The 11,587-nt window shown below is 41.1% G+C and overlaps 1 protein-coding gene across 2 annotated transcripts; it reads left to right on the forward strand.

Moving 5' to 3' along the window:
• Nucleotides 1–307: 307 nt before the first annotated feature.
• TRAPPC6B (trafficking protein particle complex subunit 6B) lies at nucleotides 308–9,887 on the forward strand. Of its 2 annotated transcripts, none has more exons than XM_006117713.5 (6): nucleotides 308–1,868; nucleotides 2,349–2,416; nucleotides 3,803–3,920; nucleotides 5,598–5,681; nucleotides 8,263–8,390; nucleotides 9,626–9,887. In XM_006117713.5, the coding sequence occupies exons 1-5, from the start codon at nucleotides 1,773–1,775 to the stop codon at nucleotides 8,374–8,376; spliced, it is 480 nt and encodes a 159-aa protein (XP_006117775.1). In that variant the 5' UTR covers nucleotides 308–1,772; the 3' UTR covers nucleotides 8,377–8,390; nucleotides 9,626–9,887. The 2 variants fall into 2 exon arrangements, with proteins under 2 accessions (XP_006117775.1, XP_006117774.1); XM_006117712.5 differs by having other exon boundaries at nucleotides 583–1,868; nucleotides 8,263–8,356.
• Nucleotides 9,888–11,587: the final 1,700 nt, after the last annotated feature.

Consider the following 11,587-nt stretch of genomic DNA (forward strand, 5'->3'; position numbering starts at 1 on the left):
TGTCTGGTTTTTGTGCCCTCTGTCCAGTAAAAAAAATTCAGAAAATGTCAGACGTGCAATAGCTGTTAGTTTCTGTTTTTCTGGCTGGGTGCCGGACGGAAGCCTGGTGAGGGTGGGGGAAGTAACAGGGAGGTGGGACTGCAATCGGTGCTGGGAGCCTGTGGTACCATGCAAAAGTTTGGCAGGGATGGGGGGGAGTGGCTGCATGCAACCACAGGCTCCCATTGCCTGCCTCCCAGCTTGGAGCCTGTGGGTGTGTGCAGAAGCCAGGTGGGGGGGGGGGGGGCTGTGGGTCCCAACCACTCCCCCTGCCAGGCTTCTGCACACACAACCAGGCTGTGTCTATACTGGTGCGATCTTGTGTAAAAGTGGCCGCTCTTGCACAAAAACTTGCTGCCTGTCTACACTGGCCGTGTGTTCTTATGCAAGTAAACTGATGTCGTAATGTATGAAATCAGGGCTTCTTGTGCCATAATTCTGATGCTCCTGCTCACAAATAAGCCCTTTTGTGCAACTGTTCTTGTGCAAGAGGCCAGTGTAGACAGGCAACATGAATTTCTTGTGCAAGAAAGCTCTATGGTTAAAATGGCCATCAGAGCTTTCTTGCGCAAGAGAGCGTCTACACTGGCATGGATGCTCTTGCGCAAAAGCACATGCCAGTGTAGATGCTCTCTTCTGGAAGAGTTTTTGCAGAAGAACTCTTGCGCTAAAGAGTTTTTGCGCAAGATCACGCCAGTGTAGATGTAGCCCCAGAGGGAGTCCCAGGCTGGGAGGCAGGGCTGTGATTGGTGCTGGGAGGAGGAGAAGCCCAGTCCCTGCTCTTGAGCGCTGTTGAAGCGCGTTGTGGTGCTGTAGTCCAGGAGAGAATCCTGCAGGTGCTTTGTAGTTGCCTTTAGGTGCCTTCCATGGGCTCTCAGCCAAAACTGATTGGGGTGGAATTTCTGCTTCTTCCCACTGGGACATCCAAAGACTTGGCTATGGAGGAGTCACCTTCCTACCCATGTTTGCCCTCCCCCCACTGTGTTGCCCCAGGGTCTGCCTCTCTCTGCTTTGGGTAGCAGGCGGCTTCTTTGCAGAGCAGGCTGTGCTGCCTCCCCCTTTGTTCCCAGCTTGGTGGCTATTGGTAGTAGCCACACAGGATGTATGTGTGGTGTGGGTGGTATTTTTTTGGGAGACCATCTGGCAACCCTAGAGCATGCCAGTTATAAACTCACATCTGGCACTAGTTTAAAAACAGGCAAAATACCATTGACCAAACAGTATTGGTAGAATGATTATAACAGCTTCCAGAGCCAGTAATGCTACTGGCTGTGCAAGTTTAAAATAGATGAATGAGACCAGTGGCTGGGCGTGGGCGTATAGGGCAACGATATATCTAGGCTCTGTGGAGAAAAGGGATTTTACTGTATTTCAGGCAGATCTCAGAGTATTTTAAAATAGCTGCTACTAACATAGTTGGCAAGTTTCACACCCACCATCCTTTCCCTCTACCTGGGACTACGGCAGCCCGTCACCCTAACTTGGCACCTACCGCTCCTTTGCTCTGCGCCGCCCCCCGCATCGCAAGGCGTAGCGCGCAGCCCCCACCCCGTATCCTTTTTTCCCGGCGGGCGGAGCCTTAGGAGCCTGACAGCCGGAGCCCCGCCCCTGCCCGGAAGCCGCCCGTTGCCTTGGTAGTGAGGCCGCGCTGCTTCCCGGAGCGGCCGGGGCCCGGTCTGGGACGGAAGGAGCCGGGGAGAAGGGCGGCAGCGCGAGGCCCTCCAGCCGCCGGCATGGCCAGGCCGGAGATGGCGGACGAAGCGCTGTTCCTGCTGCTGCATAATGAGATGGTGTCTGGGCTGTACCGGGCCGCGGAGCAAGGCGAGGGGGTGAGGTGGAAACTGCCGGGGGAGGGATACCGACGAGCGGCGGGGTTCCCCCTCCCGGGCACTCGCACACATTGACCTGGGAGCGATCTGCCGGGGGTTCCTTAATCCAGCTGGTCCCTACGCTCCTGTTTGGCACGATGCCTGTGCTCGGAGTAGACCTCTCCCGCCAGGGCCTCTATGCCAGGAGCACCGTGGGACACAGCCCAGCCTGGCGCTGTCCTGGCCGAAGCTAGAGAAAGAAAGACATGAACAGGTTTATTTTCTGAACTCAAAATACTTGCTTTTTCTGCAAATTCTTTCAGGAGAGCCGGCTGGACGGCTCTAGTAACCTGTGTTTGCAAAGGGAGGAGCCACAACTGAAATAGCATAGTCTATAGCTAGAGGCCATAAGGAATGAATGAACTCTTATTTTCCTTGTACGCCTTTACCGTAAGTCTGAGGTTAACAAAATATGTAAAAAAAACCTTTTGTATCTTCTAGGAAAATGGACGATGCATCACTAAATTGGAAAATATGGGGTTTAGAGTAGGACAAGGATTAATAGAAAGGTAAGAATGGTGTGATTTTAAACAAGTGATACCTTATAACCCCTGCATCTCACTTTGCTTTCTCCTCCCTCAAACTCTTTTTCCCTAAAATAATATACCATGTAAACTGGAGCCTTCCATAAATGTTTTGAATTGAAATAAGGTTTACAAATCTAATGCTTTTTTAAGAGACAATATCTGCTTCAGATCTTTGGTAGAGAAGCTGACTTTAATGGGTTATTGAATACTTTTGTTAGCAATCTAATCATTTCATCTTAAAATCACCCATAATTCTTGGATGAATGCAACCTTGTACATGTGATTTATAGTTCTTTAATTGTCACTTGTTCTGAATCTAGCAGCTTCTCTTCTGACACCTCCATTCTCTTATGGTTTGTATTTATTACTTAAAGATAGCTATCTCCCCTGCATCTTCTGTGGTAAAGATATTACATAGTTCTTCTAATGTCCTTGTCCTCATGATTTGGTCCATTTAGGCCTTGTCTACACTATAGAGTTTTGTGGATGCAAGTGTCTAAATGTGTGTATGTGTCTATAGATAGATATAGTGTGTGTCTATATGTATCTGTATGAATGAATAATGCCAGTGAGAGGGTAGTTGGATGTAAACTACATAGAGATGGAAAAACATTTATTAAAAGTAATAATAAATCACCTCTAGATCACTCTTTTTAGAAAGGTGTGGCAAATGAAAATATATGTATTTGTATCTAGGGAAAAGTTCTTTTGCCATATTTGATAGGTGTTTTGTTTTCAAAATAGCATCCAATAGTGTGCCACATGTGAGCAACATGTTTTCAGACAATCATTTTAATATATAGTCCTGGTAGGGATATTAATGGTTAACAGCCCTGGGAGGGCCCACCACAAGTGGGGGCTACTCCAGCCTGGCTGGAGCAGCCCCCAACTGAGGCAGGCCTTACCTGTTTAATTGATTAACTGGTTAAACTTAATGTTTAACTGGTTAACTAAATAAACAGGATTTTATATCCTTAGTCTCTATCTAATGCATATATCTGGAGCATCACACACAACATTAATTTTGGTTTTTTGCTTTACTTTAATAGTCAGTGCTGTTGAAAACTTTCTGCCTCTCTCTCAGCCATTCTTTTCCCATGATTAAGTTATTAAACTCCAAGATATTGGTTCCCGTATAATTTTCTCACATCATGTGTAACATAAAAGCAACACACAACACTATGTATACATGAGGAATAGTGGCCTACGGAGCCTGTTTGGAAATTTTTAACTGTTGTATATTTAAATCTCAACCAGTATTGCATATAGCTTTTTTTGGCATTTACTTGATATAGTTAATTGAGGCAGTCACTGTACACCTTTATTTATTTGAACAAAATCAACCTAATCGTTTCTGCTTGCTCTTAGGTTTACCAAAGACACTGCCAGGTTTAAGGATGAGTTAGATATTATGAAGTTCATCTGCAAAGATTTTTGGACTACTGTATTCAAAAAGCAAATTGATAATCTAAGAACCAATCATCAGGTATTAATATTGTAGCATAAGAATTGATTTGGTGGCGCTTGTTATAAACATTTTATTATTTTGAAGGTATAATATTATTTTAGCTTGTCTTGGTCTGAAATTTTCCATCAGAGAGACCTTTTTCTTTATATGATCTTAGTTTAAAAAGTAGCAGTCCTTAGTTAAAAATAATTGTTTTTGATACTACTTTCAATGCAGACTTGACAATAATAAAAGCTTATTGTGATGTTATTGTATGTAACATTTAAAAAGACTAATGCCTATATACTTAAAGGAATTTAGGCTTCTATTGATTTTAATGGAAATTAGCTCCTTAAATAACTTTGAGGATCCCGCTCATATGGCTCATGGCCTTCATCTATAGAGCTAGCCAGTTCTCAAAGCCATAGCAGAATCATGTAAACAACTGTTTTCATTGTTAGAGACTTAAATTTCTAGTGCTTTTTCCCAAGAATCCATGATATGGCATAGTTCTCATGATAAAATTGGGGACAGGGTGACTTGTAGTGTGGGTACATGAGGGGGTGGGGGATGGCTGCAAAAGGTAAACTCTATATAAAGTATTTAACTTCCAATGGGTATTTTATCACCATACAGTTTAACAAGGAATGTTTGCAGATTAGAAACTGCACACTCAAATCTAATAATTTGTTCTTAATTCTAATAGTTATTATTTTTCCAAAATATTTGAGATCTGTCATAGCAGAGCTTTAAACAATATCAGATTTACATATATCTTTACATTCATTTTGAATAATATTAGGATTTGAATCATCATCCTTACCTCCTACTGTCAAAAATTAAACTTGGAGACATTTTCATTGCATGCTAGATCAGCCTGTGCTGTTTTTTATATATATAAAATATTACTAATACATAAAGTTACATGGCACCTTTTTTAATAATGCAGAAATTGATTATTAGAATCTGCTTTTATGCAGTTCATATCATGGAATATTCCTGTTCATATCCTCTCCAATGACTATTCATCCATAAATTAGTTTGGGAGAAAGTAGTGGAAAAAAATACTTAGTTTCTTAAGTATTAAAATTAACAAATATTAAAATATTAGCAATATAACATTTAATACAGTAGCGATGCTGTTAAAATTACTCATCAGCCATGGAAAGATTTCTCCCAATTATATGTAAGTCATCAAGCAAATCCCAGCTTCACAACTTTAACCCTTGGAAAGTTTGTGCCAAAACTAAGTTAGGTATGCAGATACTACAATAACGAATGTGCTTTGCAAACCTGAGTATGTAAGTCATTAAGAATTCTAAATATAAGGAAAGTATCTTAAGAAAACATTACACTTTCTTATCTGCAAGTTGATAATATAGATTAATACAATATTGTGGTTTTGTATAAGCTTTTTCCATGGTTCCTTTAAAATTTTATTTTATCTCTCCCCGAAGTCATTATGGTCTCTAACTGCAAAGCCGCCTTATAGAGGGGGGTTGGTGAGAGTAGCAAGCATGGGGCATAGCCCCCTACTAAAACTTTTAAACAAGCTTTTTCTTTACTTAGAGTATAAATCTAGTTTTTTGTTTAATTTGAAAGTATTTCACTGTATCTGTAAATGTTTTACAAAAAAAGAACTGATTTTTCTCCCAAAAATGTTGATTACAGTCTTTTGCTAAATATCCTGCTAAAGGAAAACATCGTTTCTTATAGGGCATCTATGTACTTCAGGACAACAAATTTCGTCTCTTGACACAGATGTCTGCAGGAAAACAGTATTTAGAATATGCACCTAAGGTATTCTTCATCTGGAGCCTGGGATATTAGCAGTTTTACATCTGTATTATCTTGATTCAGTTGTAAAAAATCTTATGACTGGAGTTGTGTGGATAGAAAAGGTACAAAAATGTGTTTGAAGAGCATTTTCTCTGTAAGTGTTAGACTAGATATTAGTAAGGTTTCATATTGTATTTAGGTAAATATGATTGGTGAGTCAGGAAATAATTGTCATAATGTTAATGCCTAGCTGTGTCAAGTTTGAGTAACTTGTCTGACAGACCTAAGTCTGCAAAGTGGGGAGGTCTTCTCTGCCTGTGAGTGGAACATCAACAAACAACACACCTTCCTCTATCTGGAATGCTACAGTGGGAATGACCATTAGCCTCACAAAACTTTTTTCTTTCCTTTTAGTAGAAAGCAAATATAATCAGGAACTTTCCTTTCTCTTCCACTCCTTTTCTCCTAATTCCCAAGAGATGCTGAGATTATACTAAAATGATGCTTACACAAGCTTTCAATTATGTTACCTTTTTTTAAGACACATCTTCCATCACATTTTATAAATAGCTCTGTTTTATTAAATTAAATACTGTTGCTAAAATAATAGGTTAGATAAATTAAATCAGTACATCTGCAGAGACTCTGCTGCTCTGAAGTGGTTTTAGTCAGAGTAGATGTTGGAAATGGAGTGTTCAATTAAATTATACTATCTTATAAATCTTAGATTATATTCTTAACAGAAGAAATGATTGTGGACCGTTATATAATATTGGGTGAAGTCCTGGGAGATTTGCCTATTTCTGTCTTGTGTACTTGAGATACTGTTTTTTACATTTTTCTGTAAAAATATTTAGAGATATCATTAAGATCATAACACTTACCTGTTTCTAAGGATAAGCTGAGCCTTGATTTGCCAGCAAGTATCTTGAATTTAAAACCATTCCTTAAGTAGTCTGATGTTAATTTTATATTAGGGATGTTATATATCAGGTAATTGAATAATCATGTAACCACATGAATCCTTATTGATTACATGACTATTCAATAGACCCTGTGGGCGGGGCTGGCAGCCAGTGTGCCCTAGCCTCACTCCAGGGAGCCCCCTGCTACCTCTCTATCAGAGGCAGCAGTGCGGGGTGCCAGAAGGGAACTGGTCTGTGAGGGGAGCCAGTTTAAGAACCAAAATGCAGGACAATGTAGCACTTTAAGAACCAGCTCCCTGTGCAGGCCAGATGCCTGCTGCTGCCTCTGATACAGACGCAGCAGTGCAGGTTGGCAGCAGCCCGTGTCTGCGGGGAGGGTCTGAGCTCCCCGAGGACAGAGGCTGCTGCTGGGGAGGGTGGGGGAGGCTGCTGCGAAGTAGCCTTTGTCCATGGCAAACCTGGGCCTGCTGCGGTCATACGTTGGTCCCCAGCAGCAGCCACTGTCTTCAGGGAGATCTGAGCGCCCCTCAGACGGCTCCTGTCCATAGCAGCAGCCCCTGTCCACAGGAGCTCAGACCCCCTGAAGACAAGGGCTGCTGCCAGGGACGGCTTTGATAGAGGCAGCAGCATGGGGCAGGAGGCAGGCAGCAGTGTGGAGCTGGTTCTGGGGAAACCGGCATTTAAATCGATAAACCTAGGCTTATCAGTTAATCATATAGTTGACTAGTGGGAGTTACCCGGCATTGCTCGGGAAAGTGGGGGAACAAAATGTAGAAAAATAGTAGTGCAGATTTTTGAGCCATGTCTGTCTCTGGTCTTGACTCTTGGATGCCTTTAATTCTATTTGTATTACACGTTGCTTGTCTAGACGAATCTGCCTTTCTTCTACACATTCAGGTGCTCTTGATAAAGCCATTCTTTTTGCACCTGCAGTCTTTCTTCCTAGCTGCCTTTTTTTTTTAAATGCAATTTGTTGTTTATTGATGATTTTTTTTTTAGGAAAAATAATATAATCTGTTCAATAATTAAAGTGAGTTACCGAAAAATAGTCAGTATACATTGTTGAAATATAAGTTGCCAGTTGATATAACTGAGGTGAGGAGCCTGAGGGAGGGAGTGGAAAGAGAGCTGCGTGCCTCTTCCTTGTCCCTCCGCCAGCCTTAGTGAGAGACTGTCCCCACCACTTCCCCCGGGAAGCCGCTTCTCCCCACGCTGCCAAGCTCTTTGCAGCCCCGGGGAGAGGCGTTCGTCTCTCATCTCTTCCCTCTCACAGTCCCTTAAAACCTTCTCCTGGATGACAGGTTATCCCTCCGCTGGCCTTAGTGAGCGGGTGTCCCTGCTGCTTCCCCTGGATAAAAGGTCCCTTAAAACCTTCTCCTGGATAAAAGGTTATCCCATTCAAAGTTTGGTTGTGGTAGCTCTTATAGTGTCCAAGTTATTAGCATACAAACATTCTGCTTTATATATTAGATTACATGTTCACATCCCTAGTTTATATATCCTCTGGCCAAATATCTTGCAAAACATAGCAATGTTCTCAAATGTTGAAACAAAACCAGAATTACCACATAGGTTATTTTATGCATTTTTAGTTAGATTGTGATACAATGCTAATATACCTTTATTGTAAACCTCATTTTTGATGATGTTGACATAAAATATAATTTTATGTTTAGTATCTGGCATTTACCTGTGGACTTATTAGAGGTGGCTTATCAAATCTTGGAATAAAGAGTATTGTGACAGCTGAAGTTTCAGCAATGCCTGCATGTGAGTACATCTCAGATTAGACAACTGTTGTAAGGTAATTTAATATGTTTCCTTATCTACTTCAGGGGTTCTCAAACTTTGGGTTGTGGCTTGTAAGGGTAAGCCATTAACTGTCCGAGAGACGTGTTTTTATCTGAGCATTCATAGGCATGGCTGCTCCCAGTGGCTGCAGTGCACCGTTCCCGGCCAATGGGAGCTGTAGGAAGTGGTGCGGATTGGGCCACCACTTCCAGCAGCTCCCATTGGCCAGGAATGGTGAACCACAGCCACAGGGAGCTACGAATGGCCGTACATGTGGACACTTAATTAAACAAAGCATCTCGTGGCCAGGTAGCGACTTACCCTTACAAGCCGCAACTCAAAGTTTGAAAACTCTTAATCTACTTCATCACTGTTCAAGTGTTCAATGTGGGACTAGAATTTAAAACTGAATTAAGTGTGGACTTCAGAAAATGGTTTATTCTGAGTATTATTGAAGGTTGTTCTATTGAAAGAGCGGAGGAGAAGGTTAGCATGGAGGAAAACATAATAAAGTAAAAAGCAAAACCAAGAAAAACACAAAGAAAAGAAAGACATGGGAAAATGAGAAGCAGCAATTTTGCCAGTTATCAGAGGGGTAGCCGTGTTAGTCTGAATCTGCAAAAGCAGCAAGGAGTCCTGTGGCACCTTATAGACTAACCGCATCTGACGAAGTGGGTCTTTGCCCATGAAAGCTTATGCTCTAGCACTTCAGTTAGTCTAAGGTGCCACAGGACTCCTCACCAATTTTGCCAGGGTGAGGCAGTAAGGAAAAGGAGATGGTTGAGAATTACTGTCTGAATAGGTATCGTCTCCTTTTAGAAAATGACTGTATTTGTAGAAGTCCCAGGTGCTATGGGATTTTGAGATTTAACTTTTTATTTTTTTAGTAGTAAAACTTGGATTATAGCTTGCAAAATGAACATGCTAGATATAGTTACTGACAAACTATCCAGTCTCTATTCCTCTCCAGTATTTTCATGAAACTAATAGGAGTGGTGACAACATAGCCTCACTGCCGACCACTTAAGTGCCCTCATAGGGTTTTGTATTTGTTTACATTGTTTTAACAGATTCAAAATTAAATTGATGAAACTTTGAATGTAGACAAACTTTAGTTTTATTGGTGAATAAGAGGACTATACTGTATCCTGCTAGCTCTTTTGAACAAAGTAATGCGAAGTCTCTGCTGTTAGAAAGATTTACATATCATACTGACATTTTGTAACTTGATTCTGTTTTTCTTTACAGGTAAATTTCAGGTGATGATACAGAAAATGTAGAATGTTCAGATCTGTGTATCTCCCCTTTTTAAAGAACCCCTGTGTACACTAAAGATTACTTTAGTTTTGCCTGTATACTTTATAGTAGCATGCAGCACAATTCCTGTATTATGTAAAAAATGTTAATTTAATAAAAATAGCGTAACACTATATTAATACCTTGGAATGAAATTTGTACATTCTGTACTAAGCATTAAATATCCAGCATAATAAACATTCAGCTAAGTACATTTAGCAGAAACAGATGCATTTCTGTTACTAGAAGGCTGTATCATGAAGATTGTAGGTAGATGTATTTTTTTTTTTAAATCTTTAAAATTGAATTGAAAACTTGAATTATGGTTGTTCGGGCAACTTCTCCCCTCCCTTTTTGTTCTTTATTAGTGTTAGTGAGAACCCTGTAGGTGAGAGGAGATTGCAAACATGAGTTGTTGAAGATCTTGTACGTTTCAGCAGCTGGGGAGGTTGGCAGAGTAATGGTATATTTATCAGTTACTGAAAGATGGCAGAGTTAAGGTTGCTTGAGCAACCTCAACTGTAAATTTCCGTTTTCAGAAGTTTTTTACTCAATTTAGCATTCTGAAAGGTGAAAACATATCACCAAACACCCTTAACTTTGCATTAACATAGGGATTTTTTTACAATGAATTTCCTACATTTTTTTGAATGGGAAAAGTTATGTTGTTGGTAGGAATTAGTAACTATTTAGGCTGTTGTAGATATGTCCCAAAACTTTTATACTGAGCCATCCAGAACCTTTTTACATCAAATCAACTAGGTTTTATCAGCCATGCCCCTGACCCCTTCTCTACTGGCAGGCTGCCCACCATTGCAGCTGGGAACAGATGTCCCTGAAACCTTCACTATCTGGTATACAAACTCATCTATAGAAGAGTTCACTGATCGTACGATCCAATGTGAGAAAAGGACAACTAATACAATGGAGGGGTGTTTTGGACCATGTTTTAGAATATTGGAGAGTGGTATTTGTGTCAGAAAGGGAATGATTCTATGGCCTTGGTTATGGAGGCCTTAGGGCCACCACCATCCAGTGTGTATGGATGAGGCATCTGTCATGATTATGAGGGTTAGCCAGCAGCCTGGGGATTAAGGGGTTAACTACACCTAGCCAGGTGGAGTGACCAGTAGGAATGTAGGTGGGACTTTCAACCTGGGACAAAGGAATTTGGGTTTTTCTTTTCTCCCTTTTGTCTCTGGGAGGGAGTTCTCTGCAGCTACAGAGAGGGACAAGCATGTCTCTCTCTCTCCACGACACCATTCTTCATTTTCTGTAAGTAGGGTAAAGTTTGGTAGTTTCGTTTTATTGTTTTAAGGATTGGGTATGGGATCTGAGATCTGGCACTGCTTAAAAGATGTTTTGGCTTTTCTTTGTAACTAAGTTCTGGGCCCATGGAGTTTCTCCATGAGTATATTTGTTACCTCCCTCTCTAGTCATTATGTTTGCAACAGGAATATTGTTGTAATAATAAAAGTTCTTTCTTTTCTTTTTATTAACCTAGCAGTAGTTAATTGTATGCCCTGATTTTTTTTTAGGGGTGAGATTTCCCAAATGATCTTTCCCCTGATTTCTTTCTCAACATTTGGGTGGTGGCAGCAGAAATTTTATTCCCAAGATCTAGGTTTTTAAGATCTTGGGGGAAGTTTTATACCAAAGCCTGGTAGATAAGGCTTTGGGGTACACTTGCTGGCCCCCACTTCTGCATTTATCATGCCAGAGTGGGGAAGGAGCCATGACAGCATCTATCTTCATTCTCTTGAGGAATGGCTTAAGAACCTACATCCCCTGCCTCCAGGTGTTGAGATACCATCCATGGATTGTTTAAACATTTACAGGAAGTCCCCAACTAATGAATGGGCTGTGTTCCAAAAATTTGTAAGCAGATTGTTTGGAATTCAGAATGCATTTTCC

The sequence above is a fragment of the Pelodiscus sinensis genome, chromosome 5 (genome assembly GCF_052426305.1).
Source record: "Pelodiscus sinensis isolate ZL-2025 chromosome 5, ASM5242630v1, whole genome shotgun sequence".
Lineage (NCBI taxonomy): Eukaryota > Metazoa > Chordata > Testudines > Trionychidae > Pelodiscus > Pelodiscus sinensis.